We start from the raw sequence: 22091 nt of genomic DNA, 5'->3' as shown, positions 1-22091 counted from the left end.
TTTTTAATAATAAAGAAACAGTTTAAAATAGTGAGAAATTCTTCATCAAAGACATCAACATGATTTTCAAACTCTGAACAATCATTTTCACAGTACTATTTTAAGCCCTCCCCCCTTTTAATCTATGCCATAACTTGTATAGATATAGTGACAAGTATACCGTTTTAAAATTTGAATAGTAATAAACTCTTTATATGTATAGTATTCAATCGTGACTATTCAATGAAATAAAACTGTCCAGATTTTGTGTTGTTGACAACTTTATATTATAAAAACGATTATTATTTTATTTTTGATACATTCAATATAGCTGAAATTAAATCTAGCATAATAATGCATGTGGATCAATGCTTTAAAGATCAAATGACAATAAAAAATTGACTTCAAAATAGGGCAACCAGTTTTTAATGAGGGCAAGTAGATGTTCAAAGTAACTTGCCCCCCGGGCAAGTGAGTGTCAATTTCTTACGTTAACCCCTGCAACTGTCTATGACCAAGCAGTGTGAAGAAAAACAACTGACCTGTTTGATGCCTCCCTCTTTTATTACTTTAAAAACATTATTTTTTTATGGACAAATTGATTCACATGTACAAACATATTATTATTCTTATAACAGCATGATAAATACAGAGGGAAAATATATATATTATGTTGTATTAGAAAAATTCTTATATTAAGCATTTACATAAAAAAATATACAAACACCAAATAATGGTTATCTATGAATCACTAAATCATACGAGCATAATCTGATTTACAACGATTTACTTGATGCACTACGTAAACATGACTTTTGATTTTTGATAATTATACATCAATGTTTTTAGAATATTTACAATATATCTTAAGTAAAGATATTCAAAGGTTTGAAAGTGACATTATGTGCATATATGCATAACAAGAAATAATCTTTGGACATTTCAGATACAAATGTACATTATTTTTTTTTAATCATTTAGACAATCTTTATGTCGTTGACAAAAACACTTTTCAATAAAAAAAATGGAGTGTTTAATAAAAAAATATATTAATTCACCTGGAATGTGACACAGAACAAATACATCAACCATTTATGGTAAAAAGTGCTGTTACTGCATCAGGTAAAAATGCACATACATTTTCTGCACTTGATTTTACAAAAAGAATCTTTAAATTTGAAGTTAGTGATAAAATTAGCATACTAATGTGATACAAAAATGAGTAATTTCATTGTGCATCTATTATGCCCAGCACAGATAACTACTATTCAAGCAAGTCAGTTTGCTAAAATAAGCAATTTAACATAACAGTTGCGTTAAAACAGTATTCAGAATGCATGATTACATTTATCTTTTGCACAACCAAAGATATATCAACCGAAACAAAGCTGATATGTTTTCCTCACACAATATCAGTGCTCACAACCTTGTCTTACATAACAACTTTGCATGACTTCAAGTGAGCCGACTGGGTCTTATGCAATATGCCGCCAGCGTAGCTCCATTAAAACCTCAGCATGCTAAAAGCCTGGTCTTGACCTCCCCTGTCTGCTATTAAGACCATGAAACATTTGTGTTATTTTATAGCGGACAGTGGAGCTTCTGACCAGACTGTGCAATAGGGCAAGCTGGAATGGAGCTTGGCTAGCATAAAAACACCCATGTTTGCAAGACACAACTCAACACATCCTTAAAAGAATGAACTTTGTTGCTCACTTTGCCAATACACATATACAGGTAAAGACACAAATATTTATTTAGTAGCTTATATATATTCATTATTACACATAATTATGTTACAGTGTAACCACAAAGTGTGGGTTTTGGAATGTTTGTTCAAATACTTAAAAGTCAGCAGACACAAGTGAACGCAGCTTACAAGCCGTGTGCTTGCTAGTCCGGTTTAGGCCTACATGCACATCCTTGCAGTCATCAACACTCAACACTTAGTTCAGATCTATATTTGTCAAACAGTTGCAGGGTCCTTGCTGATTCACCCATGTGAAATCAGGTCCTTGGCCAACTATGATGGAGTGCTCTTAAGAAATGGTCAAGAGAACAGTCAAACCTCCAAAACATTGCCAACCTAACAATCAAAGATTATTTATGTATTAAGCTTACATTAGTCAGAGCTATTGCGTATGTCTTCACAAATGTTGCTGATTGCCACGAAGATTATTTCAAAAACTGTTTCTGTATCTTTAAAAATGATTGACAATTCACCATGTTCTATGCCTTTGTCACCAAACCAGAAACAATTTTAAGACTATTGTTGCATACATTTCAGCTACTCTTTATTATCGATTTCAGACACCCTTTCCAATTGATTTCAGACACTCTTTCCCATCCATTTCAGGCAGTCTTTCCCAGTTGATGAATCACAGTTGTGTCTCTTACATATGCACCAGACCAGGGTCCCTGCCCTTGCTAGACCCAGGAGTCGACCCCGTCTGGGTTGTCAGCTGACAGCATCATCTGACCAGGGCCTCCGTGCTCTGCCCTCTCATCACCGTGGTTACGGTTCTTCTGGACCTGGGCATAGACAGGCTCTGTGTTATCAACCTACAAGCACAAGCTCTGCATCACAGTCAGGCCTCACAAATCAGCATCGAGTCATATACCAAATTAATTAATTCATAGTAATAGACGTTACAACTCTATACAAGAAACAAATCCGTGATTTAACCTGACAGTGCTGTATATGATTCAGAGATGTTAGGCATATACAACTTCTCCAACTTAATCCCAGATATCTGCGTAGTAAAGTGCTTCAATTATGGATGATAATTATGATTGCATTACTCAATAATTGTGTGGCCTTTATTAAATCATTAAATATTTAACTGAAGCAACATTAAAAACACTTCAACAGGCTCCGTCATTCAGAGTCTTCAAGTTTGTGGAAACATGCACATTCAAAAGCAGTGTTATTGTGTCTCACATTAATGTGATTAAGGCCACTGCATGTGTGTCTCACATTAATGTGATTAAGGCCACTGCATGTGTGTGTGTCTCACATTAATGTGATTAAGGCCACTGCATGTGTGTGTGTGTCTCACATTAATGTGATTAAGGCCACTGCATGTGTGTGTGTCTCACATTAATATGATTAAGGCCACTGGATGTATGTGTGTCTCACATTAATGTGATTAAGGCCACTGCATGTGTGTCTCACATTAATATGATTAAGGCCACTGGATGTATGTGTGTCTCACATTAATGTGATTAAGGCCACTGCATGTATGTGTGTCTCACATTAATGTGATTAAGGCCACTGGATGTATGTTCTTACTGGGAATAGAGGTACAGCTCCAGCAGGCAGTTTGTTCCTGGGTTTTGTGTGGACAGGGTCATCTATGGGGGCATATCCAGCGGGCTGGGCTGGGATGTCCACCATTGGTATCCCCTGCCTACTGCCATACATATCTACAACACATAATCATAAACATCAGACTAAAGGCTGAATTGAACCTTGCTGTCAACTAACCAAAACTTAAGATGACCAACTTTTTTGAGTCTATATCTATTTGAGCAGCATATGAATACTAACTTAGCAATATTTACTAACTGCAAAATACTTATTTATTATTAATTTGACGTTTTTTTTCTTATTTTATGAGAAGACCTATCTGGAATTCTGAAGACTTAATTACCTTATGCACAAAAGGCATTATTAATCAAAGCACTTAACAAAAGACAGCATTTTCTTTTGCAATTTAGATATTAAACTTCTTGCATTAGTGTTACTTCACAACTGAGAAAGCAATACTCAAAGTACTTAGCTGACACTTGACATATATTGTAACTCAAGTAAAGTAAAGCTGTTTCAATATCGTTTTGCCATAACAAGCAACTAGTTTTCAATGTGATTAAACCTCTTCTTTACTCGACCCTCCTCGATACATTGCAGACATGTGTTACAAAAAAATTGGCGAGTGATTGAAGCGAAGTCCAATAAAAAATAAAATCAGATCAGAAATACACAAATTTACATGTACACATAGTTGTCATTTTTAGTTAATTTAATTCCCACAAATAAACATGATTTTGCAATATTGGAAATGCAGTAAACTAGATATTAAAATCAGTAATTTGGCAGAATGAACATAGATCTGATTTACAAAATTATGAATAATTTCCAGAGAGAGGAACAAAATCAACAGGTCATTATAATGTACAAGCATTGAATCAGTTCCTTGTACAGCATGTCATTACCATGTTGGTCCAGTGCAGGATTGCTGTGGCCCTGTACCAAGCGGGGATTGCTTCCTGTCATGTGGTTACTAGGGTAACCATTCCCGTTGCCATGACGAGAACGCATTGTTGTGTCGTCATAGCCTTGGTTCTGTCGTAACGTGCTGTAATTGCTCTGCGGTTGGGACCTGAACAACACAACCTATCATTTAACAAACCTTAAATCTAAGAGTTTTATTTTAAACGACTTATAATTTCTTACCTTTTAATATTTCAATTCAAGGTGACAAATACGCGTTATGTTCTTTCTCAAAATTTCTATATTATATGCAATGGTATTATGTGCTTATATGGACCATAAAAGAATACTACATTTTGTTTTTGTATGATATTCTGTTTACACTGCATCAAAAGTTGAAAGCAAATAAACCTTATTACATTATTATTTGTTTACATTTTTCAAAAAACAAATTAGTATACGTATAGGGCTTTTTATCTTCTACAGCCAATGGACAAATATAGGCTGCATTCTCTATGCACATTTCTTAAAACAAATTGACTTCTCACCAAAAAGGAAACTTACTCCTTGAAACATCATTCCCTATTCATTTTCAGTTTGGTTTTCATGTGCTATTTTCCATCCATTTAATTAAAGGCTAGATTTCCATCCACTGAGCCTTGTAAGAAGCCCTGGTTTATGTCAATAAACTTAGTGTATTTTCCCAGTGACTTGTGGTCTTACCTGGCCGCTTGGGGAGGGCAGAAGTCCTTCTGTGTGTATCCATTCTGGTTGAAGTCTGAGTGCAGCACCTTGAAGCCCCACAAGGTCTTGGCCACCTGAGCACACAGTGCATGAATATCAGTATACAGGTAAGAACAGGACATCTTGAATATTCTAGAGAAAATAGGCCAGTCTAAATGTTGTTTTATTCAATCAGTACTGTTAAATTAATTGGAAAATGTGTTTTGTTACAAACACACAATTTAATTTTAAGACAAAATGTAGATTTGGAAGACTTCGGTGACTCTCTGTCACTAAATATCCTAATTGAAAGGGATAAATAAACATGTGTATTGAAAAACAACAACACAAGTGAACAACCTTTCTTATTTTAATGAAGAAATCAGTGGAAACACACTTCTTTTTTTTACCCCTAAAGTAAACATGTGAGGCAGTACTTGTTACATAATGATTAAATGAATAAGTCAATGTTAACCCTTTCAGTGCGGGAACCGAATTTAAAGGCCTTTGCAAACAGTTTGGATCCAGATGAGACGCCACAAAACGTGGCGTCTCATCTGGATCCAAACTGTTTGCTATTCTGATAGTATTCTTTGAAAAAAATCGAAGAAAATGCTAATTTTAGAAATTCTGCAGACGACATTTTAGCAGACGACAAATTTCCCAGCATGCAAAGGGTTAACATATAAAAACAATTGATTAAATCCATTATCCACAACTTCCCCCCCCCCCCCGCCCAATATTTTGCATTTGGAAGCTTTGTCAGAATCAATATGTTCTTGTCCAAAGTACGGTCAATGTTAATGTCAAAATCAGGTCAGATGATCTTGAGTGTTTTAAGAGCATTTATAGATAACAACTATGTAATTACAAAAGCTTTGTAGGAAGCATTTTATGTTCAATTAAGAAATTCATTCTACTCAACCTTTAGAATTAAGTCCATAGGTCAAGGTTAAAATGATTTCTGTTGATGGGCTTAAGTAGAGTGTTCATTAACAACATCTATGTAAGTATCAAAGCTTTGAAGAAAGCTTTGAAGAAAGCATAATTAATGTGAGACAAAACACATCATTTTAATGTAAACCTCGTATAAATGGACAGACTGATGAACAAACAGACAGACCAATGCAGCATGAAACATTTTATCCCGTTAATATTCTACAGTTGAGTCCATTTGTAACCTTTCGTACAATTGCTAGTTTATTTTATATTGAATTATTCAACTATGTATGAAAGTATCTGAAGCATATTTTGAGAGGGTAGTAGAGCTAATGGCCTTTTGTAGCACTTACAGCTAGGGCAAACTTGCAGCACCTTGGATTGAACTGCTCCTGGTGTTTCACTATAGACATCAGTCTTGGGACACCTCGCTCATTCACAAACGACCTGGACAAACAGTAGAGCATTTCACACAAACAGTAGAGCATTTCACAGATTTTATATTGCATTGTAATAATAACAAACAAGAGATGTGTTTGTCAGAAACACAATGCCCCCTATTGTGTCGCTTTGAAGCAATATATTTGACTTTTGACCTTGAAGGATGACCTTGACCTTTTACCACTAAAAATGTGCAGCTCCATGAGATACACATGCATGCCAAATATCAAGTTGCTATCTTCAATAATGCAAAAGTTATTGCAAAACTTTAACCAAGGTAAAAGTTTTGAGACACAAACAATGAATGAAAGACAGACAGACAGGCCAAAAGCAATATGCCCCCGATCTTACGATCCGGGGGCATACACATTACAATTCTGCAATTGATTCCCCATTTAATCACTACAATAAAGCAACATCTTTAAATGTTAATGAAGTGACTGAAATTAAATAGACATATCTAAGCTAATTTATTTGTCAACCTAGTTCATGAAATGAACATCTGCAGAACAAAACACCAGAAAATTTCTGGTATCAAGTTCTTAAATTCACATGAACAAAATAGTACTTTAAGGACCAGATTTGAATACTCCTTAATTTATTGTTCAATATATGAGTTGAACACAATCAAATGTAGCAAACAAAGCAATCAATTTTTAACAATCTATATCATTAAGTTCTTCTAAGGACCTCTTTTGATATACCTGATTGGAATTTTAAAATTACTAACTAACAAAAGACAATTTCTGACATTTTTAAACATAAAATTGTGCGCCCATTGCAGTTATCAAAACAAGCATAAGACAGGGACTGTAAAATTGTGAATATGGCCTGCTCAGATACGGCGTCGTACAACATTTTCTTGGTTTTAAGTAATAACACAAAAATTCAAGTGTTTAAATAACAACATATAAATGTATGCTTGCTAGGTCAAGTACTAATTTCAATGACTGCCGTACTTCGCAAAGTCCTGGTTATGCTGTATGACCTCTTCACAGCATGCGAGAACCGCTGCCACTGTTTCGTCCGAAGTCTCCCGGGGTCGACCGTCCTGGGGAATGTTGCTCACCAGCTGCTTCATGGCATACTTGCCTGAGAAAGGACAACAGTAAGGGGTTGGCGATGAAGGAATAAGGCCAATAACACCACACAATGAGTTATTATGTAGCAAGATGCAAAGGATGAATTATATACTGCCAATATCAAAGTGTATTCTGAATGTTCCTTTAATCATGTGAAGAATCTGATACAATAGTCAACTTTAAAAGAGAAATGTCTTTACAAGGTATCTGCATTTGTATGGAAGGAAAAAAAGTGTGTTTTTTTTTGTGGAAAAATATAATACATTTACTGGACTGTTATATTTTGAATAGTTTTAAATAATATAAATTACAAGGAATATGATAAATTAAAACTCTGCTATCCCTAGGGTTCAAACCTGGGATCTCTAGAAGCAAAAGCCTTTACACTACCACTATACATTGCAGGCTATCAAATGTGAATAATATTATAAACCATATGTCGGTAATACAGTTTTGCTAAATTATCAATAAAATGTGAGACAAATTCTTAATAATTTTGCTTATTTTGATTGATCATTATAAAAAAATGAACATATACTTTAAACATTTAACAAAAAATGTAATTGTCATTTTTCCAAACTGCGGACACATCTCGTTAGGCTTACTGTTTTCATATTGATTTAAAGCTTGATTTGTGATAATTGAAAGATAAATATCATAGTTACAGCCAAAATTGTTATTTCAGATAATCAGAGTAAATGTTTCAGTAAATGATCTATAATGTCTATAAAAAAATCTTAAAAGATCATTTTGATGGAGACTTCAGCATTCTGTCCTTCATGAATGACCAGAAATTGGACAGAGTAAAGATTTAATGAGACCCTTTACAATAAAGTCATGTAGATTAGCGATGTATCCCTTACCGACAAGTTCCTTGTTGCGTTCATCAATGGAGAGGTTCCTGAGGGCGGTGGCTGCAGCCCCGACCACTCTCTCCTCCTCAAACGTGAGCAGGTCCACCAGGCTAGGCAGCCCCTTCTCCTTGCGCACCAGCGCCCGAATCTCTATTGCAAACTGAGGGAAAAAATAAATTGGGACTTTAACATTCATCAAATCAACATAAACAACAAAACAGGCTCATACCTGCATTTAACTTCCTGTAGTGGACAATTGATATATGCATTTAACTTACTGTATTACACAAAACAGGGTTGGCCTTTCACATTTCACAAACTCTTATGGACACAAAGACCCACGGGCAGACTGATATTCATATAGATTCCAGTATCGCCCCCTTTACTTCACATTGAGGGTTATTATAACTTACCTTGTATATTAATACATGCAAAGAAGCATTATGATGTGAGGTATAATATATGTATATAATTCAACACACATATTGGTATATATTATTAAAGGCCAAAAACTATTTTTGTAATTCGCACTGTCTAGTATTAATCTTTATTAAAGGACTGAAACAACCAAACTCTTGAGACTCTAACCTTCCAGTCACATGCTGCTAGGTTCTGTATGGCCCCACAGGAAGCCTCGAGCATTGTGGGATTGGATCCAGTGAGAAGCTGCAGGAAGTAGCGTACAGCATCCACACCCCATAGTGCCCGGAACACTTGAGCCGTCTGGGGTAGCTGAGGCTGAGTTCTGTTACAAAATTATATGTGTCTTGTTCTGAGAAAATTGGGCTTAATTCATGTGCGTAAAGTGTCGTCCCAGATTAGCCTGTGCAGTCCGCACAGGCTAATCAGGGACGACACTTTCCGCCTAAACTTGATTTTCGGTAAGGAGGGACTTCCTTGAAACTAAAAATACCATTAAAGCGGAAAGTGTCGTCCCTGATTAGCCTGTGCGGACTGCACAGGCTAATCTGGGACGACACTTTACGCACATGAATTAAGTCCAGTTTTATCAGAACAAGACACATATGTTTGTCCTAATGTTTACTTGTACAAGAAGCAACTGTACTTCAGTTCCAAGTCAAGAACATTTCACAAAGCTATAGTAAAATACAAGTGGTTCTAGGTTTCTGGCTACACATGTCAAGTTTTTGTTTACCCTGATTTTAATTTTAATTTAAACATTTTATTATTAAAATCAAAGATTCTTGTACTTTTTTTCAAAAAATTATTTTGATATTTTATGTCAAGTTAAGCCACTATGTATAAATTAGGGATGCAACTATTTGTCTCTAATGACCAACGCTCTGTGGGGCTTATGGATCTCAAGTATACAGTATAGGTGTCAAAATCACCCTTTCACCATACTGATGTGTTAACACTTTGATGTAACTAATATTAAAGCCTGAGATGAAATTGTCAACTGCAGGTTATTATCAAGCACATAATACACAATTAACCCTTTCAGTGCGAGAACCGAATTTTGAAGGCCTTTGCAAACAGTTTGGATCCAGATGAGACGCCACAAAACGTGGCGACTCATCAGGATCCAAACTGTTTGCTATTCTGATGATATTCTTTGAAAAAAATCGAAGAAAATGCTAATTTTATAAATTCAGCAGTCGACATTTTAGCAGACGACAAATTTCCCAGCATGCAAAGGGTTAAGTTCAATCAAACAGGATATTCGCCAACTATAGTTCTTAAAATTTTGAAACTGCCAACAAATAAACAATTTGTCTTGCATCTCTGTTATACCTGAGCATCGAAAGGCTGCAATTTTTTATGAGAGTAATTTAAGAGAACTGCTGAAGAATTTAAGAGCCATATGGATGAAAGTTCGTGATGAAGGTCTGTTTGTTTGTCTTTTCTTTCTTGGATAAATAATAACACTTGATGCTGTAAATTTATCAATATTGTTGCATGTTTTTATAAGTATATATTTTTGATAGTAAGAAAGCATCATAAACATTCAAATCTTGTTCACATGTATTGAATACCAGACAATCAAATATTTGAATACTTTAATAACCAAAGATGTGAACACATATTGAGCTATTTGTTGCAATCTGTAGTATTTATGCAATGGCCTTCTTCAGATCTCGTCAATTAGCAAAAAATTAACAGTAAACTGAATTGTACACATGCATTATTGCACACCAATTTGTTGCAACCATTTAAAGTTGCTTATGTTGATGGCAATAATCTTCACATTAATGTTTATTTAATTAACAAATATATTTTGCTTTTGCAGATAATATATTATATAATCACAAAATCATGAAATATACATACTCATCTTCTATAGTTTGTCCTTTATTTGGTCCCGTTTTCTTTTTATTGCCACCACCAAAACAGCCAGTTGTCCCTGTATGTAGAAGCATAAGTCTGAGGCCAGTTTTAAAGACAGCCTGAAGATTACTCATTATACAGGCAAGCCTAGATAAGTCTGAGGCCAGAATTTAAACAAAGCCTGAAGATTACTCATTATAAGGCAAGCCTAATTATGCGTTAGGCCGGTATTTAAGGGCAGCCTGAAGTGTACCGATTATACAGGCAAGCCTAGATAAGTGTAAGGCCCGTATTTAAAGACAGCTAAAAGATAACTATTATACAGGCAAGCCTAGATAGGTGTGCAGCCAGTATTTGAAGACAGACTGAAGTATACTCATTATACAGGGAAGCCTAGGAAGTTTGAGACAAGAATAGCAGTTATTTCTTTTTTCTTCATAAATCAGTTTGGCTCTTAAAAGGATAAGATAAAAAAAATATTGTTAAAACACAGAGATTTATCTGTGCTTTTTATGGGTCAAAATGTACTCACTCTATGCATTTTACTCCATTTTTAATATAATCAGTTTCAAACCCAAATTGATTACCTCCTTTCTCCTGTTTCTTCTGTCTCCGCAGAGTTGCGTCACGCTTCTTATAAAAGTCTGGATCAGCAACTTCCTGAATTCGGAATGCCAAATTCCGCAACGTGCATACACAGTTTGTGACTGGTTTATTGTCCACATTATTTTGATCAATTGCTATCTTTAGCGTGTGAATTAATGAGTCCACAAGTCCGTTACACTCTCGCAGTCTCTTCCTGGCTTCTTCACCTGCTGAACTCACGTTCCTACAATATATGACAGGGATCTCAAACAACTGAAAGTGTATCTCCAAAAGTACAGCATTTCAACAAAATTGGAAATAAAATTTGATGCAAACATTTGAAATATGTCTGTGATAAGAAATACAACTGTTATACAACCTATTACAAGCGCCATTACAAGCCCTACTAGGGACTACAAGCTGTTCTGCACGACTCCAGATTAAATGCTGCACCATAAAACTCCAGACGTCAAGCCAAATTACAAGTAGTCATACAGTAACACTACAGACTTCAGACAGCATAATACAACAAGACTACACGCCATACCGTAAAACTCCGGTTGCATTGCGGAAGGTTGTGGTCCAGGAGTCCTGGTTGTGTACTGGAGGCAGACCCCGTTTCTCCCACCCAGACTGCGGTATCACCACGCTGTTCACCAGCACTGCCAGCGCATCATCTATAATGGCTTTCTTCAAATCCTGCCAGCAGTAAGAAATCATACATGTACCACTTGCACTTTACAAAATGGCCCCAGACTGTTCAATAAATAATGTTTCCATAATAACCTTAATAAAATATGATGCATTCGTATCTTAAATGGTTGAATATTATTTATTTCCTTCACAAACACTACTAGTGAAATTAGTATTTCCAACCTACCCCAAAATTTAACTGTTAAGAATGATGACTGTCTGTCACACCATATAATAAATGCAAAAATGAAAGCAATTAAATAATTGTACAAATAAGCCTCAGTCTGTTAAAAGTGGGTTTAATACATGCTTGCCACACAGGCTAATCAGGCACAACACTTTCCGCCTCAACTGGATTTTCGCTGAGAACGAAAAAATCCCATAAAATGCATTACACCCCGTGTTTTAAGAGCAAGGCTCCAATGCAGCACATACATCACATGAGGAGAGGTTCCAGAGCACGCCTGTAGCCAGGTCCCGGGTATCCTCATCCTGGGTCTTCCTTAGCAACCGTACCAACGCCGGGATACCACCCGCATTACGGATAGAACGCTTAAATTGCACAAGAAGATGAGTATTGAACCAATAGCCCACTTGAAAGTAGTTTAACTGATCATTATAAACAAATGTCACTTGCTTATTTCTGTGTATAAAATTAAAAACAAAATTATTTCAGTTCATACTTTTTAAAACAGAATCTTAATATGATATATAAACTAGAGATAAACCTCAATTGAGACCCAAGGCTTGGACATTTTAACCAACTCACATGCACATTCATCTCCAGTAAGCTTATTGGATAAGAATTCAATACACTAAATGCACATTGAATTTGTGTTTGTTTGAATTGTTCAGTTATATCAAGGCAGTAACACAACCTACTTAAAACTCTTCCTGGGTAAACATGATTAACAAGTATCAAATGCACATATTTATGCCAGCAACTGACAACATCATTTATGTTTAATAATTATTCAAATAATGAATGACCAATGCATACACAAAATATGTGGGCCACCAGGGCATTTGAACATGTGAGCCTAGCCTTCTACCAACTCAGGTAGCTGACCCAGCTAAAGCCATATTCATTACATTATTTCAAGTACAGCAATACAACCACACAAGCCCAGCCTACCTTGTTCTCATCATTGTGTCGCCCATAGGACATGTTCTTCAACGCCCCGCAGGCGTTCTTATGCACCTCAGGAAAGTCGCTGTTCAGCATGTCCACAAGTAGAGGAATGCCGTTCAGACCTCGTATCTTCTGCTTGATGTTGTCGTCCATGTAGCTGAGGTGGGTAAGGTATGCAGCAGCGTTGGCCTTGATGGCATCGCTAGGATGACTCAGAAAGTCTATCACCTCCTGGAGGTCAGGTGACCGCCACCGCATTGCTGCCACAAAACAGCGTAAAGTATACAAATGTCATTAAAATCTTTCTCTTTGAAGAAATCTTGTCAGAGAGATCTTAATGACTTAACATGATGTTAAATTAATCTCAAAAATAGGTCAATTATCACAAAAGCTCCAAATGTAAAATATCTTTAGATCTTATCCTATTAAAATAAAAAGCTTTTTTTTAAGTTTTAAATTCCTCATCTAAGTGATGCCCAGATGCTCTGACATTACCACAGCTGTACACATGTTATGTCAAGTTTGTATACATGTATATAGACATTTAAAGCACATTTCACACAAAAATGCCAACTTCAAACTGCAGTGTGATGCTGAACACAATCTACTCCATCTGCATACCAACATATTTCTTTCTGTTAGAACTGAGAACCATTTATCAAAAATATCCACTTTAGCTGCCAAAATTAATAATGTTAAAGCCCAATTTTGTTGACAGTATAGTTTATGACAAAAAAGAACACAGGTGTGTTTTGGAACCAACTCAGTGGAGGAAGACACCCTCCTCCCATTATTAAGTTCACCTAAATTTTGATTGTCATAAAACCCATCAAAGTTAAGAACTATTTGTTAATCTAGTTTTGCATAGAAAGGGAGAGAAATAAAACTTATTTAAATTTAAGTCCAATCTCATACAGAATACACTGCAGCACTTACAATCCTCATTCCCAGAAGGTGTGTGAGATCTGTCCTCCGGGTAATTGTCATCTGGGTGGTGAGGGTCGTCCTCCACGTAGCGGACTGGGCCCTCCCGCCCGTCATACTGCGGGGGACGATCATGAAGGCTGTGAAGACTGCCTGGACCTGATGTAGTAGAACATGAACATTTACATCACAGTGGTCAACATACTTGTTTATTCTTACCTTTTCTAAATCACATTTTGATGGAAAGTATACAATGTAGTCTAGCTTAAATACAGCTAAGTGGTAAAATATTATTCAAAGATCAACAGTATATCACTTCATCAAAAAAAAAAAACACCATTTTTCATCATAAGATTTTGCTTAACATACACCCGGTACACAAATTTGCCAATGACAAACAAATCAGACAATTTTAAAGAAATAAGTGCTAAACACTCAGTAAATAAAAGATATCTGACTTTTCTTTTATAATCTAAATTGAGATAAAATTTCTATGCAACTACCCATACTCATGCGTTCGCTGCCAGCCGCTGGGGAGTGTCCCCGGGGGTAGGGATCCTCTAGTTGCTGTAAATGGAGCAGAGAACGCTGCTTCTGGCGGAACGGGTCGTCTGCAAACGGGTCGTCCTGGACCTGGGGCAGGCCTTCATGACGACGGTTTTCCTGGGGATAGGCAAAACGTCATAATTGACTGGGAAACAGCCTTTTTTTTTTACTTTTTTGCAATTGGGAAACATAGGAGAAAATTTGGGGAAACATCACAGTAATAGAGGCAAAAACAGAATTGGAGAAACAACACAATAACAGAGGCATCTACAAAATGAGAGAAACATAACACAAGAGGGCCTGAAAAGCCCAAAGTCGCTCACCTGAGATAACAAGATATTATTGGGATAAATCTTCCGACCAAGTTTCACGAAGATCGGAAAATAAATGTGGCTTAGAGTGTTAACAAGGTTTAAGTATAGCCATATAAGGAAAAATGCCCCGCCACCTGGCGGCCATGTTTTTCAACCAACCGGCATAATTTTCAAACTCCTCCAAGATATAATTGGGATGAATCTTCTGACCAAGTTTCATGAAGATTGGACAATAAATGTGGCCTCTAGAGTGTTAACAAGATTTTACTATAGTCATATATAGCCATATAAGGAAAAATGCCCCGCCCCTTGGCAGCCATGTTTTTCAAGCAAATGTTACCATTTCTGAACTCATCCAAGATATCAGTGGGACAAATCTTCTGAGCAAGTTTCATGAAGATTGGAAAATAAATGTGGCCTCTAGAGTGTTTAGATTCTAGATTTTGCTATAGCCATATAAGGAAAAAATGCCCCGCCCCTTGGCAGCCATGTTTTTCAAGCAAACGTCACCATTTTCGAACTCATCCAAGATATCATTGAAACCAATCTTCTGACCAAATTTCATGAAGATTTGACAATAAATGTGGCCTTTAGAGAGTGAACAAGGCAAATGTTGACGTCGCTAGACAGACAACGGACAAAAGGCGATCACAAAAGCTCACCATGAGAATGAACAAAACATCAAAATAACCAAGTCATCAACATATTTCATACTATTAAATCAATTTTAACAATATAATAATATTGTTCTTTGGACAGATTTACAACCCGGTACTATTTCAGCAAACCCACATCTTCTGGGTAGTAAGGGTCTCCATAGTTGCCATGGGGATCCCGTAGGAAGCTCTGATTGGTTGGCTGGTCGTCATCGTAGTCTCTGTGCCTGAAATGTCACACAGAAATCAGCTCATAGGCTTATTTGTTTCCAAACGATTAAAAATGTTCCCCCATGAAGTTAGAAAAGACCATTTAAATGTTGGTTATTCTTTTTTACATTCGTGCAAAATGTGCAGTGTACACAATATTCAATATTAAATACAATATGTAATTGACAAGACATGCAGTTACAACCTTAAACAGAGTTTACCCAATATTCATTCCCTTACCATGAACATTCCAAATAAATATTAAACTCTCATTACCCAATATAAAAAAAAAACACCCGAGAAAAACATGAACATTGAAAAAAAAACAATACTTGTAATATTTGACCCCAATATTTTTCTACCTGTCATTCTGAGGTACGGGTCCCCGAAAGCTGTCATCCTGGGGTTCCCTGTACGAGTCTTCCTCCTGGTAACGACTGTCATCAGGTGGGGGCCCTCTACTGTCTACCGGCTCACCATACCTGGCACACACAAACAAGTTAATATAGGTAAGGATTGCCATTTGAAAACTGCGTATTTTAAAATGTATTTTGGTCAGTAGAATGGTCAAGAAGAACTACAAACATTGCTTTGAAAATGGCTTGCATTCAGAATTGAATACATCTTTTGTTTTTCAATATGATTCATGCCACCAATGCAAGTTGATTTTCATTAACAATTACAAAATGATTTACCCTTAAAAAATGTCCAATCTCTGATCTCATAACACATTTCACAGCATAGCAACCAACCAATCAAGTGGTCACAAATTGAGCTCACCTGTCAATCATGTGCTGAGATCCTGAATAGTTTGGCCGGCCCTGGAAGCTGTCCGGCTGATCATGATAGTCATCAGGGGGACCGTGAAAACTGTCCGGCTGGCCTTGGAAACTGTTGTCATTGTACCGATCATCCCCAGGGTATTGAGGCTGGGCCCCACCCCGGGGGCTGTCCATGTACTTGCTCCTTGGGTCATCTCTGTAGCCTCTTTCCAGCATGGGAGACTGTCTGTAAAAACTGTCCTCCACTTGGGGGGCTCCATATCTGTCTGTGGGGGCAGGAGCTCTGTTGAGGTTGAAACTGTCTGCATTTAATAACCTTACAACACTACTTATTTATAAGTATTACAGCATATGCTTTAAATTGCAAGACTTATCTGCATTATTGTAAGAGGATGCAACCTTTTGACATTAAAAAAACACAAACTTTTTATTTGTATTAAAAGTCAATTTGGTAAACCATTAAGCTTTTAGAAACTTTATACAAATCAATTAACAGGAGAGAAAAATATAAACAACTACTTAACTATCTCAAACAACTTCAAAATGCATCTATCACCTAGAGATATTAAACAGTATAGATAAAAAAGACATTATATAAACATCTACCACATTTGTTATAAAATTTAAAACCCAAAATACCACAACCTTTTGGCCATGCAGTATTACCAAAGCTCAACCTTATATGCGCTAAGCAACTAACACTTAATATGAATGTAAATAGCAACTAGTTCAGTGATCCTCCTAGCATTCATCATGTTCATAACTGTTTCAACTCAAGAATGTTAATAATAATCATAAAATCAGGGAAACATTGTATCTACTTTCTCATATATGTAAACATACAATATAATCAGAGGGACTGAAAAGAGGGGTATTTGTTTACTACAGGTTCCAATATTGCAAGTTCTTTTATAAACATTTGGATGTGAGATGTAGGGGATACTAGTGTCCATAAAAAAATTCAACTGATACAAATTGGTCAAATATGAAAATCTAGCACCAAACATAGTTACAAAAATTTCCACAATGGAGTTTCTTCATGCATCTCAGTATTTTACAAAAATAATGCATATTTAAAAAAAGTGTATGTTTTACAAATTATATCATTTGTTACCAGAAAATGTGCAGTTGTTCACAAATCCCAGAGTGTAGCAACACCAAAACTTCAGTTAGAAGCAGTTTTTAAATGATACAAGCCAAGTTACAATTCATATAAAAACTGGTTTAGACATCTTTTCATGCAAATCATTTTTTATTTCACTATTACATACTGCATCAATCAAGCAATTCTATAAATAAAAGACATGCTCTCTCTTCACTATGAAATGTAGCTTTTTTTAACGTTAAACAATTAAAAAATGCATGCATACAACCCTCTTGCCTTCCTTCCATGCATCTCAATGAATTGACATGCAAGTGTACCACACTGTAGTGGACTATTTAATTGTTCAGTCGATAATGCATGTTTCAAAATAAAGTTTAAATAATAAAATCCACAAAAATGAAAGTTAAAAAACCAGTCAGAATATTCTTTACGGATTACATTATGAGGGTTAAAATCAGTCAATATACCATTACAAATAAATAGAAATCATTAAAAGTATGTAAGAATGGAGCAGTTACACCAAAGAAGTAGTTTTATTATGATGGAAACAGCCCACCACTTAAAAACACACTTTGAAATATGCAAGTCACTCCATGCATGATTGATCAAGAAGCTGAAAACTAGCTGATAACTAAATGCACCAGAATGATGGGTAGAATGGCAGCATTCACGATGAAAACACAATCAACCAGATCCCTTACCACGACGCAATCCAACAGTTATCCAACAGTCTTCATGGGACAAAGCATATCACACGATTCCTAACTAGTCATTTTGATATTAACAAACAAGGGAAAATGGTCAAAATGAGCATTCATTACATGTATTACCATTGTACATTGCAATTAGTTCAAACATAACTATTTAAAATGCTCAAAATATAAACATTCACACAGGCAGTTTGGTTAAATATCATGCCGTGCAGCCATTTGGTGTCATCAAATATGATTATAGACCACTGTAGGGTTTACATTTACACATCATAATAATAAAATGTTATGTAAATGAAGGCAATCATATGAATTATTAATCTTAATTATGTCATATAAAGGAAAATTAAATAACAAGAAATAACAAGATGTGTTTGTGAAACACAATGTCCCCCTATATGACGTTTGACCTTGTAGGATGACCTTGACCCTTCACCACTTAAAATGTGCAGCTCCATGAGATACACATGCATTTCAAATAAAAAATTGCTAGCTTCAATATTGCAGAAGTGACATTACATGAGCAATTTTGACCCATGAATTTGACCTTGAAGGATGACCTTGACCGTTCATCACTAAAAATGTGCAGCTCCATGAGATACACATGCATGCCAAATATCAAGTTGCTATCTTCAATATTGCAAAAGTATTCATAAAATTAGCGATTTGGGCCACATATATTTGACCTCTGACCTTGACCTTTCACCACTCAAAATGTGCAGCTCCATAAGATACACATGCATGCCAAATATCAAGTTGCTATCTTCAATATTGCAAAAGTACTCATAAAATGAGCGATTTTGGCCACATATATTTGACATCTGACCTTGAAGGATGACCTTGACCTTGACCTTTCAACACTCAAATTGTGCAGCTCTATGAGATACACATGCATGCCAAATATCAAGTTGCTATCTTGAATATTGAAATACTGCAAAAGTGTACATTAAATGAGCGATTTTGACCCATATATTTGACCTTTGACCTTGAAGGATGACCTTGACCTTTCATCATTCAAAATGTGCAGCTCAGTGAGATACATATGCATGCCAAATATCAAGTTACTATCTTCAATATTGCAAAAGTTATTGCAAATGTTAAAGTTGGCGCAAATCAACCAACCAACCAACAGACCAACCAACTAACAGACAGGGCAAAAACAATATGTCCCCCACTACTATAGTGGGGCACATAAAAACACAAGACCTTTTTATTAAATAATAATTTGATGCCCAGGATATTTAGAGAATTAAGTGTGTTGGTCACATCTGCTGCATCATTAATAAGTAGAAAGTCATATGAGCAGCGTGCGACAATGGATTTGATGCCTTATGTGGCCAGTGAGATACTCTGTCAGGTAACAAGATGACAAAACATTAAGTGACTTTATAGCAAACAGAAAAACTCCTGACCAGCCTGCGCAAACTCATATAGCATAAGAACCCTTTCGCATAATGCTTCTATATTATGTAAATCTTTCCTTTTCTAACATTTGTGTACCCATGGAAACAAGAAACTGTCGGAGACAGGTGATGCTCCCCAAAGTTCTTTTTGTCACAATATTGCACTATATGTTCAGATAAAAGGAAACATATAGTAGTTGGGGGGGACAAGAATTGCACTATACATACAGTTAATGGAAAATTTCAAAGAGCCATAACTCTGTGAAAAATCATCCAACCAGTACCGGCTGATAGGGTAGGGTAGCTCTCTTGGTAGTGAAGCTTCCTATAAAGTTTAATTGAATTCCGGTCATTAATTGCTGAGAAATAGCCCGGACAAAAATTGTGCACAGACAGACGGACACATGGACGGACAGACGAAGCGGCGACTATGTGCAACCCCCCAAAAATTTTGGCGGAGTAAACAAAACCACAAAACAAATAAAAAAATAAAATCCATATTCTTAAGCACATTACAGTAATTAAAATCAGATCAACTAAGCAAGCATTAATTCTTACATAAATGCCTATGACCAAACAAGAGGGCCTGAAAGGCCCAAAGTCGCTCACCTGAGATAACAAGATATTATTGGGATAAATCTTCTGACCAAGTTTCACGAAGATCGGAAAATAAATGTGGCCTCTAGAGTGTTAACACGGTTTTACTATAGCCATATAAGGAAAATAGCCACGCCCCGTGGTGGCCATGTTTTTCAACCAACCGGCATCATTTTTGAACTCTTCCAATATATTATTTGGAGCAATCTTCTGACCGAGTTTCATGAATATCGGACCATATAAGGAAAAATGCCCCGCCCCCTGGCAGCCATGTTTTTTCAACCAACTGTCATCATTTTTGAACGCGTCCAAGATATTATCGGGATGATTCTTCTTACCAAGTTTCATGAAGATCGGACAGTAAATGTGGCCTCTAGAGTGTTAACAAGATTTAACTATAGCCATATAAGGAAAAATGCCCTGCCCCTTGGAAGCCATTTTTTTCAAGCAAACATAATTATTTTCAAACTCATCCAAGATATCATTGAGACCAATCTTCAGACCAAATTTGATGAAGATTGGACAATAAATGTGGCCTCTAGAGTGTTAACAAGGTTTTACTATAGCCAAATATAGCCATATAAGGAAAAATGCCCCACCCCTGGTGGCCATGTTTTTAAAGCAATCAAAACCATTTTCGAACTCATCCAAGATATCATTGGAACAAATCTTCTGACCAAGTTTCATGATGATTGGAAAATAAATGTGACCTCTAGAGTGTTAACAAGGTTTTACTATAGCCATATAAGGAAAATAGCCCCGCCCCGTGGTGGCCATGTTTTTCAACCAACCGGCATCATTTTTGAACTCTTCCAAGATATTATTGGGATGAATCTTCTGACCGAGTTTCATGAATATCGGACTATAAATGTGGCCTCTAGAGTGTTGACAAGATTTTACTATAGCCTTATAAGTTATATAGCCATATAAAGAAAAATGCCCCGCCCCTTGGTGGCCATGTTTTTCAAGCAAACATAACCATTTTCGAACCCATCTAAGATATCATTAAGACAAATCTTATGACCAAATTTCATCAAGATTAGACAATAAATGTGGCCTCTAGAGTGTTAACAAGGTTTTACTATAGCCATATAAGGAAAAATGCCCCGCCCCCTGGCGGCCATGTTTTTCAACCAACCGGCATCATTTTCAAACTCGTCCAAGATATTATTGGGATGAATCCTCTGACCAAGTTTCATGAAAATTGGACAATAAATGTGGCCTCTAGAGTGTTTACAAGATTTTACTATAGCCATGTATAGCCATATAAGGAAAAATGCCCCGCCCCTTGGCAGCCATGTTTTTCAAGCAAAGGTTACCATTTCTGAACTCATCCAAGATATCAGTGGGACAAATCTTCTGAGCAAGTTTCATGAAGATCGGAAAATGAATGTGGCCTCTAGAGTGTTAACAAGGTTTTACTATAGCCATATTAGGAAAAATGCCCCGCCCCCTGGCCGCCATGTTTTTCAACCAACTGACATCATTTTCGAACTCATCCAAGATATTATTGGGATGAATCTTCTGACCAAGTTTTATGAGGATCGGACAATAAATGTGGCCTCTAGAGTGTTAACAAGATTTTGCTATAGCCATATAAGGAAAAATGCCCCGCCCCTTGGCAGCCATGTTTTTCAAGCAAACGTCACCATTTTCGAACTCATCCAAGATATTATTGAAACCAATCTTCTGACCAAATTTCATGAAGATTGGACAATAAATGTGGCCTCTAGAGAGTGAACAAGGCTGTGTTGATGTCACACGACGGACGACGGACACAAGGCGATCACAAAAGCAAACCATGAGCACGTTGTGCTCAGGTGAGCTAAAAATGATTTAAAGTCAAACATATATTAGATGGAGAACCTGAGCAAACATGATTCAAAACTGACCAGTGCAAGGATTGTAGGCTTG

General features: G+C 36.4%; 1 protein-coding gene across 8 annotated transcripts in view; it reads right to left on the bottom strand.

The window, feature by feature from the left end:
* Nucleotides 1-524: 524 nt before the first annotated feature.
* Nucleotides 525-22091, bottom strand: part of LOC127837566 (catenin delta-2-like) — a 69564-nt gene continuing 47997 nt past the window's right edge. For 7 of the 8 annotated variants that reach the window (XM_052364772.1, XM_052364813.1, XM_052364791.1 and 4 more), the window contains 18 exons: nucleotides 16361-16645; nucleotides 15943-16062; nucleotides 15507-15597; nucleotides 14364-14517; nucleotides 13867-14013; nucleotides 12934-13190; nucleotides 12234-12350; nucleotides 11653-11804; nucleotides 11108-11349; nucleotides 10524-10596; nucleotides 8820-8976; nucleotides 8241-8391; nucleotides 7255-7387; nucleotides 6208-6301; nucleotides 4916-5010; nucleotides 4195-4361; nucleotides 3272-3405; nucleotides 525-2541 (listed from right to left, as the gene is read on the bottom strand). In XM_052364772.1, the coding sequence (XP_052220732.1) occupies nucleotides 2407-2541; nucleotides 3272-3405; nucleotides 4195-4361; nucleotides 4916-5010; nucleotides 6208-6301; nucleotides 7255-7387; nucleotides 8241-8391; nucleotides 8820-8976; nucleotides 10524-10596; nucleotides 11108-11349; nucleotides 11653-11804; nucleotides 12234-12350; nucleotides 12934-13190; nucleotides 13867-14013; nucleotides 14364-14517; nucleotides 15507-15597; nucleotides 15943-16062; nucleotides 16361-16645 (2704 nt within the window). In that variant the 3' untranslated portion in view covers nucleotides 525-2406. The remainder of the gene's footprint in view (nucleotides 2542-3271; nucleotides 3406-4194; nucleotides 4362-4915; nucleotides 5011-6207; nucleotides 6302-7254; nucleotides 7388-8240; nucleotides 8392-8819; nucleotides 8977-10523; nucleotides 10597-11107; nucleotides 11350-11652; nucleotides 11805-12233; nucleotides 12351-12933; nucleotides 13191-13866; nucleotides 14014-14363; nucleotides 14518-15506; nucleotides 15598-15942; nucleotides 16063-16360; nucleotides 16646-22091) is intronic. The other variant, XM_052364802.1, reaches the window with a different exon arrangement.

This window comes from Dreissena polymorpha, chromosome 1 (genome assembly GCF_020536995.1).
Source record: "Dreissena polymorpha isolate Duluth1 chromosome 1, UMN_Dpol_1.0, whole genome shotgun sequence".
Classification (NCBI taxonomy): domain Eukaryota; kingdom Metazoa; phylum Mollusca; class Bivalvia; order Myida; family Dreissenidae; genus Dreissena; species Dreissena polymorpha.
The sequence above is the reverse complement of the archived record's forward strand: the minus strand, read 5'-3'. Positions and strand labels throughout refer to the sequence as shown.